This window comes from Mobula hypostoma, chromosome 2 (genome assembly GCF_963921235.1).
Source record: "Mobula hypostoma chromosome 2, sMobHyp1.1, whole genome shotgun sequence".
In the NCBI taxonomy this organism is placed as follows: domain Eukaryota; kingdom Metazoa; phylum Chordata; class Chondrichthyes; order Myliobatiformes; family Myliobatidae; genus Mobula; species Mobula hypostoma.
In genome coordinates, this window is record NC_086098.1 from 18182381 (window position 1) to 18206344 (window position 23964).

Genomic DNA, 23964 nt, shown 5'->3' on the forward strand with positions numbered 1-23964 from the left:
TTAGGTAGCTCACCATAAGCCCAAAGAATTGCTACAACTAAATGTCAATACTTCCCTACAAAATCCAGTCCACCAAATCACTGAAGTTATCCATAATTGTTAAAATGTATTTTTATTTACAACCTATGATTTGTTTTTAGTCACTGCCCGTTACACCACTGGCGCTTAGGGCAGCAGTGAAGGTCCTCCATCTCTGGAAAGGTTCAGGGCTTCCTTCATCATGTTTTCACAATGTTTCAGTCATAGAGGTCCCAGGCAGAGACTCAGGAATACCATCACACTCAGATGTAGGAGGATTCTTCATTGCTGTTTCCAAAATAACTTTGTTTACTAGTCAGTTGTTAGCCCTGAGCTGAACCCCCGAACCTGGAGAACTAGTCTGGCCTGTACCCTTTGATCTGTTTGGCATGGGTACCCTACCAAGAGTCAAAGCATAAATCCCTGACTCCAGCCAACATAGCTCTCTGGATCATTAAGGCACGCAAGCCTCCAAACCACGACAAGGTTGTGTTCCTATTGGAGGAACCTGTTATTCTGTTTATATTATTTCATACACTATACTTTGTGACTTCAATTTTTTGTGGTCATTACTTTTATTATAGTCCAATTTATAAGAAAATGGTAGGCAGAATATCAGACAAATATAAGAAAGTTAATTTTAGAAAGTTTGCTGATGCAACTACTGTTTACTGCATTTACACACTTGAATCCTACATCTATTAAATGTTGAAAAACATGTCAAGTGTATTTAATTAATACAAGCGCCCGAGTGGATTGATGCTTAAATATAATTAACTAAGTACCACTTACAGAACTATTTGTTGGGTGTTTATGGATCTGAATTGCACTTGCAGGGGCAGGTATGAGGCAATTATCATGTTGACTGAAGTGTGAAAGAAATGAATCATTTTAACTTTATTTTCATTGCAGGGCTATAATAGAACATAAGGAACTGTTAAAGGTACCATGGGATTGGCAGATAGGTGAGAATTTATTTTTATACTCTTTTCATTCAATTTTGATGACCAGGCTTTTAAAACATGAAAGCTAAATGTCGAGAATGATTTATAGGTCAGAGGATATGATTACTGTACCATCGGTCTCTGTTCTCCCCTTCTCAATTTATATGACAGAAAGTAACCTTTAACAAGGTGCCACACATGAGGCTGCTTACCAAGTTAAGAGCCCATAGTATTACAGGAAAGTTACTAACATGGTTAGAGTATTGACTGATTGGTAGGAGGCAGCAAGTGGGAATAAAAGGTTCCTTTTCTGGTTGGCTGCTGTGGTGTTCTGCAGGGGTCAGTGTTGGGGCTGCTTCTTTTTATGCTGCATATAAATGATTTAGATGATGGAATAGATGGATTTGTTGCCAAGTTTGCAGATGATACCAAGATTGGTGGAGGGGCAGGTAGCGTTGGAGTAACAGGTAGGATGCAAAAGTACTTAGACAGATTAGGAGTATAGGCAAGAACGTGGCAAATGAAATACAATGTTGGAAAATGCATGGTCATGCATTTTGGTAGTAGAAATAAATGTGCTTTCTATTTTCTAAATGGGAAGAAAATCCAAAAACCTGAGATGCAGAGGGACTTGGGAGTCCTTGTACAGAACACCCTAAAGGTTAACTTGCAGGTTGACTCAGTGGTGAGGAAGGCAAATGCCATGTTAGCATTCATTTCAAGAGGTCTAGAATACAAGAGCAAGGATGTGATGTTGAGGCTTTATAAGGCACTGGTGAGTATTGTGAACAGTTTTGGGCTCCTCATCTTAGAAGAGATGGCCTGGCATTGGAGAGTGTCCAGAGGAGGTTCACAAGGATGATTCCAGGAATGAAAGGGTTATCATTCGAGGAACGTTTAAAGCCTCTGGGTCCGTACTCGCTGGAATTTAGAAGGATGAGGGGGGAGTCTCATTGAAACCTTTTGAATGTTGAAAGGCTAGACAGAGTAGATGTGGAAAGGATGTTTCCCATGGTGGGAGAGTCTAGGACAAGAGGGCACCGCCTCAGGATAGAGGGGTGTCCATTCAAAACAGAGATGCGGAGAAATTTCTTTAGCCAGAGGGTAGTGACTTTGTGGTTTTTGTTGCCACGTGCAGCTGTGGAGGCCAGGTTGTTGGGTGTATTTAAGGCAGAGACTGATAGGTTCTTGATTGGACATGGCATCAAAGGTTACGGGGAGAAGCCCGGTAAGTGGGGTTGAGGAGGAGCAAAAAAGGAGCAGACTCGATGGGCCAAATGGCCTAATTCTGCTCCTATATCTTATGGTCTTATTATGGTCTTATGGATATATAGAAGCTTTTAACAGGATACAGTATAGCACAATATGGCTTTGATACAATTAGATTGGCACAGTTGTGTAGTGGTTAGCACAACACTTTATAGTACAGGTGACCTTGGATCAATTCCCACTGCTGCCTGTAAGCGAGTTGTACATTTTCCCCATGACTGTGTGGATTTCCTCCGGGTGCTCCGGTTTCCTCCCACAGTCCAAAGACATACTGATTGGTAAGTTAATCGCTCATTGTAAATTGTCCTTTGATTAGGCTGGAATTAAATCTGGTAACTGCTGATTGTTGCGGCTTAATGGGCCATGAAGGCCAATTCCACACTGAATCTCAATAAATAAAGAATGTAATTGTCTGGATATTCAATTAGTCTACTTTTGAATTTTATAAATGGCTGCATTTAGCCCCAATGTTCAATCAGATCCTTATAAAGATTTATAACAAAAATAGGCCAAAACAACACACACAAGATGCCGGAGGAACTCAGCAGGTCAGGCAGCATCTATGGAAGTGAATAAACAGTTGACGTTTCCAGCTGAGACCTCACTTCAGGACTGAGAAGGAAGTGGGAAGATCCCAGGATAATAAGGTGGGGGAGGGGAAAGTGGCCAGCTGGAAGGTGATAGGTGAAGCCAGGTGGATGTTAAAGGTCAAGGGCTGGAGAGGAAGAAATCTGATAGGAGAGAGAGTCAATCAAAGGAGAAAAGGGAGGAGGAGGTGGGGACCCAGGGGGAAGAGGGTGATGAATTTATGGAAGTTATTATTACAGGCAGCTGTAGAGGCCAGGTCATTGGGTGTATTTAAGGCAGAGATTGACAGGTTCTTGATTGGACAAATCAGAGGTTACAGGGAGAAGGCCGGGGAGTGGGGCTGAGCTGGGGACAAAAGGATCAGCCACAATTGAATGGTTGAGCAGACTCGATGGGCCAAATGGCCCAATTCTGCTCCTATGTCTTATGGTTTTAAATAGGCAGGTGAGAAGAGGTTAAAGGTCAGCGTGGGAAATAAAGGGGGGCAGATTTGTTCACTAGAAGGAGAAATTGATATTTATCTCATCAAGTTGGAGGCTACCCAGATGGAATACCAGGTGTTACTGCTCCACCCTGAGGGAGGCCCCATCTTGGCACAAGAGGAGAAAAGTCAAAATTCATTTTTAATCAGAGATGGGTGCAATTTCAGGTATAGCTTGTGACTTCTCTTGTGCCTGTCCTGAAACATTGCTGGGCAGCACTAAGTGTAGGACTCAGCTCCTAAAGACATAATCCACAGTAGTGGCAACCCCTACCTCAGCTGCCCTTGAAGTGATGGAATGTGGACGAGAGATGGAGACAGTATGTAAAAAGGTGTGCAGTCAAAGAGCAGTACGATCATGTTTGAGAAACCAAGAAGATGGGTGACATGGTACTGTAGCAGCTAACAAAATGCTATTGGAATACCAGTGACCCAATTCCTGCCGCTGCTGTATGGAGTTTGTGCTTTTGGGAGTGAGAATCTTCATACAATGAAGCAAATTGAAAAGAGTTCATTGATTTCACAAACTATGTCAAACTAAAGATTACTGTTCACACTTGATGAGCATAGTCCCACACAGAATATGTTTTATTTATACAGTGGCTTGAGATATTTCTCCAAAATGTCATCCATTAGGAGATACAGCTGTGTTCTAGCAAGCTGTTAAACTGAAGCAGACCACGACTGGAGGAGTAATTCAATTACTCAAAGATACGTTCAGTGCAGAAGGCCCTGCACAGCAGAGTGTGAGGGGATTTGATGCCACATGAGGTCTCTCCTGGCCGAATATCGGTGGTCAATGTTGGAGATAAGGATCGGAGTATGCATTGGAAATTTTATTTTGTGAAAAACGCCTTTCTATTAGGACTTTATTACATCCTGAGAAAGCAATGCTTCCCTCCCCCATTACCAGGGAACAGAGCTATTGATACTAAACAGGACATGACCAAGCTACTGTATTCATATGCTCCTCCAGGGGGTGGCCCCTGGATCTTAGGTTTTGGGGCTCTGTGTTCTTTGCCTAATAATTGCTGCTGTCTTCATTGTCAATTGTGAACCATGCAGCTCATGGCCCTGGTCTTCCCATTATTACTTGGAATGCCCTCCCAGACTGATTCCCCTTGAGAATCTCACCTCAGGCCTGTTGCCATTGTATCTGTGCTCAGACGCAGTGATTGAGAGCTCACTGCTGTGAGGAGCCACACGAACCAAGGATAGCCCTTGCCTACCTTTTGGAACATTGCTACCTCTATAAATGTCCAGTAGTGCAAATCCTCCTCAGGATTAACAAGTCTATTGTGCTTCCCTCAAACATGTCCATCACCACCAGGAAATTGTTCTTGTGATTCACAACAATTTGATCATTGTGGGATTGGAGACATCTCCTGTTTATAAAATTGTCTGGGTTTCTAAGTCGGGGGTGGGGGGGGTTGCTTATAGGTACATGAGCTTCATCAACACACACACACAGAATGCTGGAGGAACTCAGGAGGTCAGGCGGCATCTATGGAGAGGAGTAAACAGTCGATGTTTTGGGCTGAGATGTAAAGGGCTGGAGAAAAAGGAATCTAATAGGAGAGCAGGAGAGGAGAGAGGACTTCGGAAGAAAGGGAAGAAGGAGGGGTATCAGCAGAGGTGACAGGTAGGTGAGGAGAAGAGAAGGATTAAGAGGGGAGCCAGATTGTGGAATGGAAAATGAGAGAAGGGAGGAGGGGGGAGAAAGTTCTGGAAGCTGGAGAAATTCATGGTCATGCCTTCAGGTTGGAGTCTATCCAGACGGAGTGTGAAATGCTGCTCTTCTAATCTGAGAGTGACCTCATCACGGCAGTAGAAGAGGCCATTGGATGTCAGAATGGGAATGGGGTGTGGAATTAAAATGGTTGGCCACTGGTAAATCCTGCCTATTGCAGAAGGAGTGAAGGTGTTTAACTTTCTGTTACTTAGGATTTGTTATTCTGATGTTCTACTCTGGATTTCCAAATTCTACAGAATCCCTTGAGTTCCATCAATAGTAACATTCGTTAGAATTTGTCAGTAGTTCATCATTGAAGGAGGGAGGAGAAGATGGCGGCACGATGCAGCTCGCAGCTGCCACTCCGGTGAATGATACCTGTTATCTGTCAAGTAGGGTGCCGTGCACAATCCTGATTTGATGGAGACAGACGTGAGAGCATGGAGGAACATCTGGTGAAACTCCTGAAATGCCTGTTTCACTGCTGCTGCTACTGTGTGATCCAGAATCTCCAGAGGGGAAGACCCTGAGTCCTTGGCTTTGCTTGTTGCTCGGTGGCCAGGGCGGGGTCGAAGCGCTCGGCAAAGATGGTGCTCGGTGCTCGGTGTTGGAGGGCTGGTCGGAGGCTCGAAGTTTTTGGACGGACTCCGAGTCGGCTGCGGTCGAGTGCTTCCAATGCATCGGCAAGTTTGCGGCGTTTCCGTCTGCGTGAGATGATGGGGCTATCGGGACTTGAGACTTTTTTTTACCGTGCCCATGGTCTGCTCTTTATCAAATTACGGTATTGCTTTGCACTGTTGTAACTATATGTTATAATTATGTGGTTTTGTCAGTTTTAGTCTTGGTTTGTCCTATGTTTCTGAGATATCTTTCTGGAGGAACATCATATCATTTTTTAATGCATGCATTTCTAAATGACAATAAACGAGGACTGAGTGTCCCCATAATCTAAATCCAAAATCTAAAAAATCATCTCTCTGTGTGTAGAGTGCAAGGATAAGCCCTGTGGTGCTGTGGTGAGCAGTGCATTGGAAGGCATGACAGAGGTCTGTTTGGCTTCCTGGGGCAAGAAGGTTCAGTGTCATCATGCTCTTTCTCTCCATGGAAAAGGCAGTCCAGGCACAGAAACTTGGATGAAGATCTTTATCAACTCATTTCTCAGTGATGATGGTCTTGGAAAATATTGCTTATTGGAGGAAATTTAAGTTGGACGTAGGATCTCTGAAGTCCTCCAGTGAAGAAGTTCCTTGTGGGTGATTATGTCCCTTCCCCTAGCTCTCTCGCTCTTTTCGACACTGAGCTATTGTTAACATAAGATCAGCAAAAGCAATGGAAAACAACCAGCGGTGAGTCTCTTATTGACCTTTTGTCTGAGCTCTTAAATGATTCATAAAGCTCTCTGCTACTTTATGTGCACATTCTGATTCTTGCAAACTGTTTGAACACCCTGTGGTCACTTTGTAAGCTACTCGTTCAGGTCTCCCAGTACCAACATAGTCCAGTTGGAAAAGAAAATCATTCAGGTACTCTGCTCCTAGTTCCTCTGTGGCTGTTCCATGATAATCACAAAGTTGCATGACTTCAAAGTTTAATATTCAAAATAAATTTATCATCAAAGTACATATACGTCATCATAATCAACCTGAGGTTCATTGATTCATTGTCTTGTGGACATACTCAATAAATCCATAATAGAATAGCAACAAAATACAGGGGTTCCCAACCCTTTTTATGCCAAGATCCCTACCATTAACTGAGGGATCCGTGAACCCCAGATTGGGAACCCCTGCATAGATTCAATGAGAGGCCACACCAATTTGGGGGTTCAACTATTGTGCAAAAGGCAACAAATAGTGCAAATGCACAAAGAAATAATAATAAAAAATAAATAAGCAATGAGTATCGAGAACAAGAGTCCTTGAAAGTGAGTCCATAGGTTGTGGGAACGTTTCAATGATGGGGCAAGTGAAGTTGAGTGAAGTTTCCCCTTAGGTAAAAGGGCCTGATGGCTGAGGGGTAGTAGCTGTTCCTGAACCTGGTGGTGTGAGTCCTGAGGCTCCCGTACATTCTTCCTGATGACAGCAGTGATAAGAGAGCATCCCCTGATGATGGATGGTGCATTCCTGCAACAACGCTTCGTGCAGATGCGCTCAGTGGTGGGGAGGGCTTTACCCATGGTGGTCTCGACTCCAGTTTATAGCAGAATGGATGAAAATTATGCAAATAATAACATGCCTAATGCTGGGCAAATGTCAAGTAGAACAGTTTGAATAGCACACGGGAGTCTGATTTTCAACTTAGCTTAATGTGATTTTATCTTGAGGTGATCTCAGTTGTCGTGCATTCTGGCTAAGGTCTTAAACATGGTGAACAGGCTTGGTGCAAGGAAGGAGTCTCTGCTGGTTGAAGAACCTAGAGCAGGGGCTCCCAATCTGGGGTCCACAGACCCTTGCTTCATGGAATTGGTCCGTGGCAGAAAAAAAGGTTGGGAGCCCCTGACCTAGAGTCATCTCAGAGCAAGGAGCAGGCCTCTTAGACAGAGAAGAGAAATTTCTTCTCAGATTGGAGGTAAATCTTGGAATTCTGTATACCATACACTTGTAGAGAGACAGTCGCTGATCTGTTACTAAACAGAGATCAGTAGAGTTTTGGGTTTTGAGGGAATCATAGAAAATGGGGATAGTACCAAAGAATGGAGCTGTGGTGGAACATGAGCAATAATCCTGAATGATTGAGCTGAGCGGAAGGGTCTCAGGTAAATTACCACATTTGCACCTTCTAGATATCGGAGAATAAAGATCACGCTCCTACCTGAAGGAACAATTGTAATGAGTAAAGGTTTTATTAAAGATAATGGCATTAAAGATGGAAATGAAACAGTGGTCACTTACAAAACCACAAACTGAATTCAATATTCCATACTTCCAGGGCGCCTAGGCACGACTCGAGTAGCAGCAGTACTCTCAATGGATATGATTATATATTCCTGTTTCAGCCTGATACAGCTAAAAAACACAACTGCTTCCAAGGTCAGAACAGTCAACGAAGATGTCTTAATGCGTTTAAATGAACTATCGCTGCTTAAAACAGACAGAAACAACACCAATTGTAGTCAGAAGCGCCCACGAAGGACAACCTCGGAGGAAGTGCGAGTGTAGATCGGGGTTAAAAGTTTGTTTAAAGAAACAGGGTTTTGAACTCCCTATACCGACTATCTTGCCAGCGAACTTGCAGAATCTGATGAATAAAATTGATGATCTCAGAGCTAGGGTGCTGAATCAGAGGGACATTAGGACCATGTGTGTCCTTTGTTTCACGGAATCCTGGTTAACCCCTTCCATACCGGATGCAGCGATCCAGGTCAACGGGTTTACTATACACCGTCAGGATAGATCTACAGAGTCTCTCAAAAGCAGAGGTGGAGGAGTATGCCTCATGATCGACTCTTCTTGGTGCACAAATATATCAGTGCTGTCCCAATTCTGCTCGCCAGACCTGGAATATCTAGCAGTAAAGTGCTGTTCTTTTTACCTACCCCGGGAGTTCTCTGGGGTCATTTTGGTAGCAGTATATATTCCACCTCAGGCCAATATCAAGCAGGCCTTAGATGATCTGAGCAATGGGATCAACAAGCATGAAACAGCGCACCCTAACGCATCCACCATCGTTTTGGGAGATTTTAACCAGGCCAGTCTGAAAAAAAATCACTAAGCACTACCATCTACCGATCACTTGCAATATCAGAGGAAACAACACACTAGACCATTGCTACACCACCATCAAGAATGCCTACCATGCCATTCCATGTCCTCACTATGGGAAGTCTGATCACCTGGCTGTACTTCTACTCCCCGAGTATAGACAGAGACTGAAGACTGCTGAACCAGCAGTGAGGACCAAGAAGGTATGGACAAGGAAAACACAGGAGCGCCTACAGGACTGCTTTGAATCGGTGGACTGGACTGTATTTGGGGATTCATCTTCGAACCTGGATGAGTATGCTGCAGTTGTAACCGACTTCATTAAAACCTGTGTGGATTAGTGTGTGCCCACAAAGACTTACTGTACATTCCCAAACCAAGAGCCACGGATGAACGAGGAGGTACCTCGTCTGCTGAAGGCTAGATCTGTGGTATTCAAGTCTGGCGACCCAGGCCTGTTCCAGAAAACCAGGTATGGTTTGTGGAAGGCTATCTCAAGGGCGAAGAGACAATTTTGAACGAGGTTGGAGGTGACATCGGATGCACGGCAACTCTGGCAGGGTCTGCAAGACATTACTTCCTACAAATCAAAACCCAATGTTATGAATGGTAGTGATGCTTCACTACCAGATGAGCTCAACGCCTCTATGCACGCTTTGAAAGGGAGAACATAACTATGTTGTGAAGATCCCTGCTGCACCTGATGACCCTGTGATCTCCATTTCAGAGGTTGATGTTAAGCTGTCTTTAAAGAGAGTGAACCTTCGCAAGGCAGAAGGTCCCGATGGAGTACCTGGTAAGGCTCTGAAAACCTGTGCCAACCAACTAGCGGGAGTATTCAAGGACATTTTCAACCTCTGATTGCTACAGGCAGAAGTTCCCACTTGCTTCTAAAAGGCAAAAATTATACCAATGCTTAAGGAGAATAATGTGGGCTGCCTTAATGACATATCACCCAGTAGCACTCACATCGACAGTGATGAAATGCTTTGAGAGGTTGGTCATGACTAGACTGATCTCCTGCCTCAGCAAGGACCTGGACCCATTGCAATTTGCCTATCGCCACAATAGATCAATGGCAGACACAATCTCAATGGCTCTCCACATGGCTTTAGGCCACCTAGACAACACAAACACCTACGTCAGGATGCTGTTCATCGAAGGTAGCTCAGCAATTAATACAGTCATTCCCACAATCCTGACTGAGAAGTTGCAGAACCTGGGTCTTTGTACCTCCTTCTGCAATTGGATCCTCGACTTCCTAAATTGAAGACCACAATCTCTGCGGATTGGTGATAACATATCCTCCTCGCTGACGATCAACACTGGTGCACCTCAGGAGTGTGTGCTTAGCCCACTGCTCTACTCTCAATATACACATGAATGTGTGGCTAGGCATAGCTCAAATACCATCTATAAATTTGCTGACGATGCAACCAATTTTGGTAGAATCTCAGGTGGTGACGAGAGGGCGTACAGGAGCGAGATATGCCAACTAGTGGAGTGGTGCCACAGCAACAACCTGGCACTCAACGTCAGTAAGACGAATCTTCTTCTGTTTGTAATTAATCTAACTGATTGCTAATTCTGAAAACCCAGTGAAGGTCTAACTATGAATAAATAAGATTAAATGTCTTCTTATATTTAGTTATTCTTAATCAGTTTAGAGTTGAATTAATTCACTGTATCGTGACTGATGACTTGGCTCTCAAACTGCTAACTTTGCAAAAGTGGCAATGTTTTGTCAGCCGCCTTTGGTCATTTGCAATAGACACACAATATAGTCACTGAAGCCCGTGCTTGGAAGCAAATTTTGAAAACTACATCTGCTGTCATATTCCATTTTTATCATTTGCAACTGTGGTATGTTTAAAGTCTGTTTTCTTTCACTAAAATGATGTTCCATTACTAATTTATAAGCAATCATCTTTGGCCAAAACAACAAAAACATTATGTCATAGAACGTAGAACACTACAGCACAGTACAGGCCTCTCAGCCCATAACGTCATGTCGACCTTTTAACCTACTGTTAGATCAATCTAACCTTTCCCTCCTATATAGCCCTCCATTTTGCTGTCATCCATGTTCAAAGGTTCATTTATTATCAAAGTATGTATGCAGTATACAAGTCCGAGATTTGTCTTCTCCAGATAACCATGAAACAAAGAAAACTATGGAAATCATTCAATGAAAAACACCACTCCCCCACAAGTCTTCCCAAATTAAATTGTTTAATAGCAACAGGAGCATCAACCCCCTCCCGCCCCACCCCACGCAGAAAAATAAATTGGGTGATCTGCGAGAACACCCCCACCCCCCAACTGAGTCTAACGAATCTGTTTTTACCACCACTCCTGAGAGGATGTTCCACACACTCACAACTCTGCGTAAAAACGAAATTACTGCTGACATCATTCCTGCACTTTCCTCCAATCACCTTGCAGTGATGTCCCCGGCCATTTCAGCCCTGGGAAAAAAATCTCCAACTATCCTCTTGAAATATACCTCTTATCATCTTGTACACCTCTATCAAATCACCTCTCATCCTCCTTCGCTCCAAAGAGAAAAGCCCTAGCTTGCTTGAACACTGTAACTTCATAAGACATGTTCTTCCAGCATAGTTCCTATTGTTAACTTTGTGCAAAGTCATGTTGATGGTTGTCTGTGTAGTGTAATTTTAAAAAAATGCTGAAATGGTAGTGAGAGAGAAAAAAGGACTTTCAATTCCTTCTTCCTATACTTATATGGAAATGACATATAACTGGTGTGTTATCAGTGCCCTTGAGCAAAATCAGTAAGATAAGGTCATGATTAGTGTTGGCAGAATAATGGATTCTACCAGACTGCCACATCATCAAAGTGACACCATAGCTAATAGAAAATAATTCTCAGTAGCCATCCTTACATAACAGCTGCTTTCATCAATTCTACGAGTCACATTGATGTGAGTACATCTCAGTTTGACACTGAATTTATTATTTTGTGCAAAAACGTATGAAATACTTTGCCTTCTCTGACTGTTGTCAAATATGTGTAGTTTAGACACTTAACATCAGAGCTGATGGATGAACCCAAGGGATCAGGATGCAGTGATACAATACAGTGTACATTAATATCCTGTCTTTCTAAGTGCAAAGTGAATTTATTATCAAAGTACCTATGTCACCATAAACAACCCTGAGATTCATTTTCTTGTGGGCATACTCAATAAAGCCATAATTGAATAATAACCACAATAGAGTCAATGAAGTACCACACCAACTTGGGTGTTCTTGTTTGATGCCAGACAAGTTGTATTTCCTTTTTCATTATGGGAAAAGAAATCTCAATATGTTTCTTAAAGTATGTCTCATATAGAGAGGTTGAATGAGCTAGGGCTTTTCTCTCTGGAGCAAAGGAGGATGAGAGGTGACATGATGAGGTGTACAAGGTGATAAGAGGCATAGATTGAGTGGATAGCCAGAGACTTTTCCCAGGGTGGAAATGGCTAATAATAGGGGACGTCATTTTAAGGTGATTGGAGGAAAGTATAAGGAGGGATGTCAGAGGCAGTTTTTAAAATACAGAGTGATAGGTGTGTTAGAACACTCTGCCGAGGGCTGTGGAGAAGGTAGATACATTAGGGACATCTAAGAAACTCCTAGGTGGACACAAGGATGATAGAAAAGCAGATGGCTATGTAGAAAAGCAGGGTTAGATTGATCGTGGAGTAAGATCTTTAAAAGGTTGGCACAACATCACAATGTTATGAGGGGTATAGATAAGGTAAGTACACAAGGCTTTTTCCACTGAGGTTGAGTGAGACAGAGATCATGGGTTAAGGGTGAAAACTTCACTCAGAGGGTTGTGAGTGTGGAACAAGCTGCCAGCAGAAGTGATCCATGCGAGCTCAATTTCAACATTTAAGAGAAGTTTGGATAGATACATGGATAGTCAGAAAATGGAGGGCTATGGTCCCGTCGCAGGTCGTTGGAAGTAGGCAGTTTAAATGGTTTTGCATGGACTAGATAGGCCAAAGGGCCTGTTTCTGTGCAGCACTTCTTTATGACTTCTATGGCTGAAAGACTTGGTCAGCACAACGCTTTACAGTACCAGTGACCCGGATTCATTTCCTGCCATTACCTGTAAGAAGTTTGTTAGTTCTTCCTGTAATTGCGTGGGTTTTCTGCGGGTGCTCCAGTTTCCTTCCACAGTCTAAAGACGTACCATTTGGAAGGCTAATTGCTCATTGTAAATTGGCCCTTGATAGGCTAGGATCAAACTGAGGGATTGCAGGTCATGGTGGCTCGAAGGGCCCGAAGGATCTATTCTGCACCGTATGCCAATAAATAAATAAAGAGTATTCTATGTTAAACATGAGATTATGCAGCTGCTGGAAATCGAAGGGAATAAGCAGTCCAAGGTTTTGGGCCGAGACCCTTCATCAGGACTGGAAAAGAAAGGAGCAGAAACTAGAAGCTGTGTGTAACTCGATGTCTCTCTTGTTCTCTTTTCCAGGACTGCTCTATGTTGGGTTCAGTGCCTGTATGTTTGGTCTGTACAGCTTCATGCCTGTCGTCATTAAGCGAAGCAGTGCCACAGCTGTCAACCTCTCCCTACTAACAGCAGACATTTACAGTCTGTTTTGTGGGTTATTCCTTTTCCACTACAAGGTGAGTTAATTAACTTTATTGTGCCGTAGAGCAATGACATTTTGGGACATCATACAGGTTAACCTGGACTCTTAGTGTGAAGAGTTGCCTGATGGCTCAGTCGAAAACACAATGAAAAGCTCAAAATTAAATGTTGGTACTCTGCCAAGTCTGTGTCACCAGAAATTGCAAACGATTCCATTGTCTGAGAGTTAATTTGCTTTGCTGTTGACAAAATGTAATAATCTAAATTAATACCTTGCCATTCCTGTTTGGCTCAGCATTCTTGAGTTTAGTAATTGGCTCTATATATTTGAATTGCTCAGAGTCAAGTGACAAATTTATGCTGCAGGAGCCAAGCTTAGCTAAGGAACAATGCAATTAGTCTCACCATTCTTGGTTTAAGGAGGCCTAACATGATCAACTACACTTCTGCTTCAAAATGCTCTCCTAAGACATCCGCTGAAAATCACCTACATGTGGGTGACGGATGAGGACAGTCTGCTGAGCTTTTTAAGAGAACTTTGTTTTGGTTGTTCATGTTGTTTGTTCTCTGGAGTATCTTCTGCCAGCTCTACTCACACTTAAACATTTGCTTTTGCCAAAGACCTTGCCCGGATTAATGTAAATCTAATAACCAAAGGGGAAAGGTGCCTCCTTTACTCATGCATTGTGCAAGCCAGAATTAGTGACACCAGAGCCCATAAAATTGTAAAAGAATTGAAGCAAAATAATTTCAGTGTGAAATCTGCCATTCGAAGCAATTGGGCATTAAGGTGAAATAGTTAAGGGGAGCACGAAGGTGAGTTTCTTCACTCATAGGGTGGTGAGAGTGTGGAACGAGCTGCCAGCATTGATGCATACTTGGATGGGAGGGGTACGGAGGGCTATGGCTTGCTTTTGTGGTTGGGACAGATGAGCAAAAGGAGAGGAAAGCTAGGTGGACTGGTGAGCATTTGCGTGAGAGGAGAGCACCAGGAGCGTGGGTTATCTGAAATTGGACCATTCAGTGTTCACACCATTGTGATACAAGCCGACCATGCAGAATATGAGGTGTAGCTGAGGAGCATGTAATTCTAAACATTCACACTCTGAAATGTATTTTCAGTTCTTTCAATGCAGAGCAATGTGAAACATGTGGCCATTTTGTATCTAAGCATTTAATAAAATGAGGACAATTAAATAAATGATTACTCCCCTCTCCACCACCCATTTTCTGCCACATATAAACTAACTTCAATAGGCACTGAACAATATAGAGTCATAGAGCACTTACAGCCACTCTACCCCATCTGGCTCTATCTGCCCATTGTTTTGTGTACATTTGGTTCCACCTATCACTTACCAGCCTTTGTCCTCCTCCCCCCACCACCACACCCCTTCATACTACTCTACAGGAAGTTAGAGCGTTCCTATGAAACGGTTCGTAAGCCGGAATGTCGTAAAGCGAAGAAGCAATTACCATTTATTTGTATGGGAAAACTTTGTGAGCGTTCGCAGACCCAAAAATAACCTACCAAATCATGCCAAATAACACATAAAACCTAAAATAACAGTAACATGTAGTAAAAGCAGGAATGATATGATAAATACACAGCCTATATAAAGTAGAAATACTTTTCCACAATCATTGCCTGAACTGTTCTCAGTAGTGAAAATCTCATGCAAGTGCCATCAGCAAAAACAAGGCGCAAGCGCACTCCGGTAACCTTTAAGCTAGAAGCTGCCAAATCATACCAAATAACTCGTAAAAATACACAGCCTATATAAAGTAGAAATAATGTATGTACAGTGTAGTATCACTTACCAGAATCAGGAAGGCATCGAGCACACTGATGATGGTGTGTTAGGCTGAGTCGTCGAAGGTTGAGGTGGTGCAGTGGCCCCCCACCCTCCAGGCAGCGACCCGATACCGATCGGCGAAGCATGCAGGGGTACGGCAGTAGCTGGGAGGCACCCAGCACATCTTTAAGAAAAAAGCCGAAATAAACATGCTAATTAATTAGGTGCCGCCTGGCACGTAAATGTTGGCCTAGATTAGAGGCGATTACCGATTGTGTCGCCTCTGATCTGGGCCGACAATTACGTGCCAGGCGGCACCTAATTAATTAACATGTTTATTTCGGCTTTTTTCTTAAAGATGTGCTGTGTGCCTCCTGGCTACCGCTGCATTCTCCGCGAATTGGTATCTGGCCGCGGCCTGTGGGTTGGGGTGGTGGGACACTGGGGTGTCATCTCCTCGTCGTCTGTTTCCATTAGGGCAGGCAGGTCATCTTCTTCTATCTCTGCCTTCCTCAATGTCGAAGGTTGAGGTTTGTCGTCTGCTCTGGCTGATGTAGAAGGCTTGAAAAACGACAGTACAGTATGCTTGACTGCTGAGCCTCGTGCATTTTTCTATTATACAGTTCTTTGTAGGGACTCAAACCATCTTGCAAATATGCCCTAAATTGATGTTCCCTTTCAAAATTAAAGTCGTACTTTATCATTACTCATTCAGTTTCGATTGTTATCCTTTTTTCTTCCAATTGCATCAGCTCTTCATCTATCAGATCTTGGTCATGGGATGCCAAAACCTCTTCAACATCATCTTCGTCAACTTCCACAAACCAAACTCACTTTGTCCTTACTTCATTCACCACGATCGAAAAGCTTAATTATGTCTAGTTTTATGCTAAGTGTAACACCCTTACGAGCTCTTTTAGGCTTTTCCGATACCTTAGAACTCATCTTGCTAACGGCTGCTCACAGGCAGGTGTTTAAGCAGTGCCGGTGAGAATGCAGTTCTGAATCCGGGGGAGAGCGGCTGCTCGGGGTGCGCGCTGCTTTTTTCGTAACAGTGAAAACACCTTCTGTTAGTGAAAACAGGGAACTAATGTAGATCTTTCGTAACAGTGAGGTTTCGTAAAGCGAACGTTGGAAAAGTGGGGACACCTGTATACTGGAAACCTTTCCTGTTCGCTTTCTGTCCTGTTGCATGATCTGGACCCAGCATGTTGACTGATATTTTTTGCCTGCATGTCTGCTTCTTGATTTGCTGAGTTTTCTATCTCTGTTCTCTTCATGTTACTGAGTTAAACACTGGAAAAAGTTCTCAAAGGCATCTAGTCATTTGTTACATAGCATGCGAACAATAATTTAAGTGAAACATTGTAAAGCCAAGAAGAGTCAAAATGGTTGCTCAGCAGCAGCAGGGATTGATGGTGGTGATATCAGCCATCTAACTCGAAGGACAATGGATATCTGCACGGGAGTGACCTCTCTAGGGCACACACCTGGGCAGAAGGTATGGAGATCTTGGGATGCCCAGTCATCAAGATTCCTCTCTCTGCCTCACCGGTGTAGTCCAAAGGAAAGCAGAGCAATATGTTTGGCACCAGCTTGGCTGCAGGAGCTGCCGGAAGGATGTTCAATGCGGTCAAGCTGCCTTAGGGTCTCCTCTCCGGATTTTCTGTCTGGGTTTAGTGTCACAGCCTTTGTCTCTCCCAAGGCTGCCCACGAGGCAGTGGGGCTATTTACGCATAACTGAGGATGGGTAAATATACATTAATCTATCAGTTACACCTCAGTCAAAAAGACTTGCCTTTTTCAAAACAAAATCCCTGAAGTTCCCACTATCTCTGGAATTTGAAATACCTCATTTGTGAGGACCTCAGCAATGCAGATTGGATCGATAGTGATGGCCTTCTGTTTCCACATCAGAAGCACCCTGACGGCCACATTCGAACAGGATAGGCAGTAGGTGTCAGGATGTGCACATTTCTTCACTTCTTTGGCCCTATTGTGAATAATGATCAATTGCTATGTTTAACCAGCAGCTCTATTATACACCTAACCCACTGCAAATACAATTAACACAATATTCTCTCAATGGATCCAATGGATGTAGTATGACTTTGTTACATTCTTCTTCTTCTCTCTTTCTCCCTATTTCTCTTTCCTCTCCATCTCCACCCTCACACCTCATTTTCATACCCCATTCTCTCACACCTCTCTTTCTCCACCTCCTTATTCTCACCCCTCTCTTACCACCCCTATATCACCCCATTTCCCTCTCACCTCCTTCTATCTCTCAACTCCTCCATCTCTCACATCCTCTATTTCTCAAACTCCACTCTCTCATACTCCCTCTCTCTCATTTTCCCTATCTCATCACCACTCGCTTTCTCATACTCCCCCTCCCTCTCTCTCATCCCCTCTCCGTCCTCTCTCTCATCCCCTCTCCTTCCTCTCTCATCCCCTCTCTCCTTTCATCTCTCTCTCTCAACTCCTCTCTCTCATCTCTGTCTTTTTCTTATCCCCTTCTCTCTCATCCCCTCTCTCATTCCCTCTCTTTCTCTCATCTCTCTCTCATCCCTCTCCCTCTCATCCCTTCTCTCTCTCTCATCCCTCTCTCCTTCCCTCTCTTTCTCTCATCTCTCTCTCATCCCTCTCTCTCTCATCCCTCTCTCTCTCATCCCTTCTCTCTCTCATTTCCCTCTCATCCTCTCTCTCTCATCCCCCTCTTTCTCTCATTCCCCCCTCTCTCATCCCCCTCTCATCCCTTCTCTCTCTCATCCCCTCTCCTTCCCTCTCTCTCATACCCTTTTTCTTATCCCCCCTCTTCTTTCCTCTCTCTCTCAAACCCCCTCTCATCCCCATCTCTCTCTCTCATTCCCTCTCTCTCTTATCCCCTCTTTCCTTCCCTCTCTCTCTCATCCCCCTCTCTTTCTCTCATCTCTCTCATCCCCTCTCTCCCCTCTCTCTCATCCCTTCTCTTTCATCCTCCTCTCTCTCATCCTCTCTCTCTTTCTCATCCCTCTCTCTCACGTCCCCCCTCTTAAACTCTCTCTCTCACGTCCCCCTCTTAAACTCTCTCTCTCAATCCTCTCTCTCTCTTCTGTCTCTCTCTCCCCCCTCACATTCCTCCCTCTCTGACCCCCCCCTTTTTCTCATCCCCCTGTCTCTCATTTCAAAGGGAGATGATGCTTTGAAAAATACTTAATATTTTTATGTGTTTGTATTGACATTGCTGAGAATAGAAAATCTCCTCATCCTTCAGTTTCTGGTTCACATAATCCCATGGTCGTCGTATATCTTACAGATACATTCTGCATTGCTGTGGGCAGGGAGCACTGCTGAGATCTTGATGTGGGTGCACATTTTTACTGTGGGTGGAGCAGGTACAGATTTAAGTCATAAATAATTCTCCAATCTCTACCCAAGAGAGCTACGAAACAAAGAACCAACTGCAGAGCATAATAATTAAAATGACTGATCAAGTTGCAACCATGTTTGTGGAAATCCTGACCTATCACAATTCCAACATTGCAATGAAATGCTGGATGCAAGTTAATATCTGTCTCTTGAGCTTCTGCAGGTGAATTGCTATAGTGAAATGTTGAAGAGTAATTTTCTGAGCAAAAGTCATTACTTTTCCATTACTCCATTATAAATGGAGTAAAATTCTGCTCCATTTTATTGGCAATGAAGTAGCTCTTGGAAGAATCCCACTGGGAATAGAATTTTAGGAGCAAACTGACATAGTGCTCTGCTTGTTTCCAATCTGTCACAGGTAGCAACTTTCTTTGGGCTCTGCTTGTTATCTCAATAAATGAGAGACTTGTCATCTCCTCATCATTCTGAAGCCAAAATTCAGTAACATTCATGGGTTACTGCCACTCCTATTATATAAAAATTTATTTAGCTGTTGTTGAAAATTGAATTATTTTGCAAAAATGAACCAAAAACTATTCTTATGAACAGAATATGAACCTGTATTTAGAATGCATTTTTAATTTAATCATACAAAACACAGAAACAGGCCTTTCAGCCCATCTAGTCTGCGCCAAACCATTTAAACTGCCTGTTCCCATCGACTATCATCATATGTACTTATCCAAATTTCTCTTAAACATTGAATTCAAGCTCGCATGCACCACTTGTGCTGGCTGCTCTTTCCACTCTCTCACAACCCATTGGGTGAGGAAGTTTCCTCTCATGGTCACCTTAGACTTTTCACCTTTCACCCTTAACCTGTGACCTCTAGATGTAGTACCAACCAACCACAGTGGAAAAAGCCTGCCGGCATTATCCCGATCTACACCTCTCATAATTTTGTATAAAATTGCCATGATTTTTCATGAATGCCAATTGTATTGATTAAAGTTTTCTGAACAGGTATATAAAGTTGCAAGCAAGATCATTGTTATTGTTTCTGCATATTAAGTCATAAATCCAAAATAATAATTCATTCACGTTGGTTGGAAAAAGCACTTTCTCAAATTCAAGTAAAATGAATCCATTGGTGAAAATTAGAAAAAATAGCAGGATGATTTTAAAGCAACTACTGACAATGAACACACACAAAATGCAGAAGGAACACAGCAGGCAAGGCAGCATGCATGGAGAAGATTAAAGAGTCGACGTTTTAGGCTGAGACCCTTCATCAGGCCTGCAATTCAGCCCTTTGGAAAGGTCTTAACCCAAAACGTCAACTGTTTACTCTTTTCCATAGATGCTGCCTGGCCTGCTGAGTTCCTCCAGCATTTTGTGTGTGTTGCTTTGGATTTCCAGCATCTGCAGATTTTCTCTTGTTTGTGGTACTGACAAATAAGTAGCTTTTTGCTTTGCAATGACAGGGCAGAGTATCAGTGGAATTGGTATTGGTATTGGCTTTTTTTTGGTTACATGTTCCAAGATACCGTAAAAAGCTTGTCTTGTGTACTGTTTATACTGAACAAATCATTACACAGTGCATTGAGGTAGCCAAAGTAAGACAATAACAGTGCAGGATAAATTCTACAGCTACGGAACAAGTACAGTGCAGTAAACAGTAACGTGCAAATTCATATTGCGGTAGATCATGAAGTCAAGAGTCCACTTATTGCCCAAGAGGTCTATAAACGTGAATTCCCAAATAACAGCATTCCGATTGTGAACCATCCTCAGGAGTATCATTAGTATAATGATCCTTGAGAGTATTATTACCAGTCTAAATTATATTCTGTTATGGTTATTATTCTATAGATTTGTTGAGTTTGCCCACAAGAAAATAAATCTTAGGGTTGTATATGGTGACATATGCATACTTTGATAATAACAATTACTTTGAATTTTATTCCTGGGAAAGTCAAGCTTATTTGAACTGACAAGATTCTGTTGTGTATGAAAGATCCAAGCATTCTCATTCCCATTCCACTGATTGTTGAATGCGGTCCTGGTGCCTGGAAGTTCTTACTGAACCTGTAATCCGGAAATGGTATCTGCTACAGCAAATGCATCAAGATAAACGAAGCAATTATCTTTGAAATGTCTGAAGAATGAAAGCATCTATTAAACTCAATGATTGCAGAGAGACATTGATAGGATGCAGAAGTGGCTTTAAGGTAAGGGGTGGGAAGCTTGAGGCCCAAGTCTCCTGCTTCTTCAGCCGGCAGCAGGGAGAGGGAGACCAGTCAAACACAGACAGAGAGCACTGACCACTTGTTCATTCTCCACTCTCGTACTCATCAATTTTAATCTTGTTCAACACTTTAATCAGCGCAGAGTGGCAGGGTTGAGTTGTTCTCTGATCCTGGCAATTTACCGGCAAACATTTCGTCACCGTAGGAGGAGACATCATCACTGCACTGTTGATTGTGGTCCGTCTTTCAAATGCTTGGCCTTTATATACTTTTCAATCAGCTGATTGGACGTCATTTCGGAAACTCAGTTGTGATCTGGAGAGGAAGGCTCATTACTTATTGTCTGTGTGGCAAACTTTGTGCGCTGTGGTCTGGAATTTTGCCTGCGTCAGTTTATAAAGGGATCAAGGTCTACATGTTTGTTTACGGAATTGTTCATGGAAAACCATGCTTCCAGGAATTTTCTTGCCTGCTGTATGTTCACTTGCACCATGTCTTTCACTGATGGCCAGACCGTATTGGTCTTGTCTAATAGCTCGGTTCATTCTTTTGGTCTGCAAACTACTCTCCTCAACGTTGCTATTGGCTTGTGCGCAACAGAAATTGTATGTTCTATGTGATATATAAGTATTTTGATAATAAATTTACTTTGAATTTTGAACTTTAAGAAATGTTTAAATCTTTACTTTTCAGAAGAAGTAATAAAAAATCAAATACTGAACATAACAAATCCACCGTATAATTGGAACAGTGGGGAAGTTTGAAATTTACTTCAAAATAGGGCTATCTGATTATTACGGAAATAATCAGTTTCCAAATTGTTGCTTACACATTAAGTGGCATCTGTCATATAGAAGTTAAGGGTTGATTAAGTACAAAAATCTATTTGATGATATGCCCAACAAGGCTTCTCTAACTAACCCTAATTTAACATGCCACCATGTATACATGTACGAATGAAAAGTAGATTATAGTGATCTGTTAATTTATTATTGAGCCCTGACTGTCAGAGTCTGAGTGCCAATGGAATCCACACTCAGTGGCCACTTTATTAGATACACCTGTAACCTCGTGCATGCAAATATCTAATCAGCCAATCATATGGCAGCAAAGCAACACATAAAAGCATGCAGACATGGTCAAGGGTTCAGTTGTTTTTCAAAATAAACATCAGAATGGAGAAGAAATGTGATCTCGGTGACTTTGACCATGGAATGGTTGTTGATGTCTGGTGGGATGGTTTGAGTATCTCAGAAACTGCTGATCTCCTGGCAGCAGTTCTGTAGGTGAAAATACCTTGTTAATGAGAGAGGTCCGAGGAGAATGGCCAGACTGGTTCAAGCTGACAGGAAGGTGACAGTAACTCAAATAACCATGCATTACAACAATGGTGTGCAGAAGAGCATCTCAGAACCCGCAACATGTTGAACCTTGAAGTGGATGGTCTACTGCAGGAAAAGCCGCAGTGGCGTCTTTATTGAGTAGAGAAGGTACGAAATAAAGTGGCCATTGAGTGTATGCCTGTGTCGGCATGTTAAGCACTAACTAGTGGTATTCCAATACACCTTCTTGGTGATTAAGGTCGGGCTTTGGAGTTGCTCTCAGATTAGCCTAGACAAGTACTGTGTTGCATTTTCAAGATGGTTAAAAAATCAGGGACATAACGCTAGAATACGTAGAAGAATGGGGAAGGTTTCATTGGAGCATAGGAGAGTGATGGGAGATTTGAATGAAGAATGGGAGAGTGAGGGGAGATTTGATTGGAGCGTTGGAGAGTGAGAGGAGATTTAATTGGAGTGTAAGAGGTTGAAGGGAGATTTGATTGGAGTGTTACAGAATGAAGAGAGATTGCATTGGATCGTAGGAGAGTGAGCGGAAATTTGATTAGAGTACAGGCCACTGAGGAGAGGTTGGATTGAAGCATAGGAGAATGAGAGTTGATTTGATTGGAGTATAGTAGAATGAGGGTTGATTTGATTGGAGCATAGGAGAATGAGAGCTGATTTGATTGGAGCATAGGAGAATGAGAGTTGATTTGATTGGAGTATAGGAGAATGAGGGTTGATTTGATTGGAGCATAGGAGAATGAGGGAAAATTTGATAGAAGTATACAACGTTATGAGAGATATGGATAGCATAAAGACCAATGTGTTTTTTTGTTGAGGTTGGATGAGACGAGAACTAAAGATATCTTCAAGGAACAGTGCCTCAGAAAGGCAGCATCTATCATTAGGGACCTCCATCGCCCTGGACATGCCCCCTTCTCATTGTACTGTCAGGAAGGTGGTACAAAAGCCTGAAGGAACAGTTCAGGAACAGTTTCTTCCACTCTGCCGTCTAATTTCTGAATGGACGCTGAACCCATGAACACTACCCCATTTTTTTTATTATTTCTGTTTTTGCACTATTTTTAATTTAACTATTTAACATGGATATATATACTTACTGTATATAATGTGTTTATCTATTTTCTATATTTATCATGTATTACTTTGTACCTGTTGCCACAAAGTTAAAAAATTTCACGACATATGCCGATGATATTAAACCTGATTCTGATTGTGACTCTGATTCTAAAGGTGAAACCTGAGGGGGAGCTTCTTCATTCAGAGTAGATGGTGTATCTGTGGAATGAGTTGCCAGTGCAAGTGGTGGATGCAGGTTTAATTGCAACATTTAAGAGCAGTTTGCATAATTACATGGATGGGGGGGATTTGGAAGGCTATAGTCCAGCTGCAGGTTGGTGAGACCAGGCAAAATAGAAGTTCGGCACAGACTAGATGGGCTGAAGGTCCTGTGTCTGTGCTAGAGTGCTCTATAACTCTAAAGCAGGGGAAGTTAATGGCTAAGCTGGTGATTTGACTGTCTTGACTGACAGTGGAGCAATACACATCTAGGCAATGGAGAATACTCCTTCAAACTCTTGGTGTGCCTTGTCAATGGCCACATAAACACTATTTCACACAATAGAAGTCACTTTATGGAATTGAACTGCGATCAGTGATTTTCTTGCCCTTTCAGTTCCTTTATCTTTTACAGTCAGCACTGTAATCTGCCTTTTGGCCCCACTGTGTCCAAGCTGAGCATGAACTGCCCATTTGCACTGATCTCCCACCAGTCTTGTTCTCCCCACACTCCTTTCAAACCCTCCCACCTCCCAAGCTTCTGCCATCACCTACATTAGGAGCAATTTATAGTCACCTATCTGTGATGTGGA

General features: G+C 42.7%; 1 protein-coding gene across 1 annotated transcript in view; it reads left to right on the forward strand.

Moving 5' to 3' along the window:
• The window catches only part of slc35f1 (solute carrier family 35 member F1), a 393799-nt gene that overhangs the window by 341728 nt on the left and 28107 nt on the right, over positions 1–23964 (forward strand). The window contains exons 6-7 of the mRNA XM_063033745.1: positions 931–983; positions 13232–13386. Of these exons, the coding sequence (XP_062889815.1) occupies positions 931–983; positions 13232–13386 (208 nt within the window). The remainder of the gene's footprint in view (positions 1–930; positions 984–13231; positions 13387–23964) is intronic.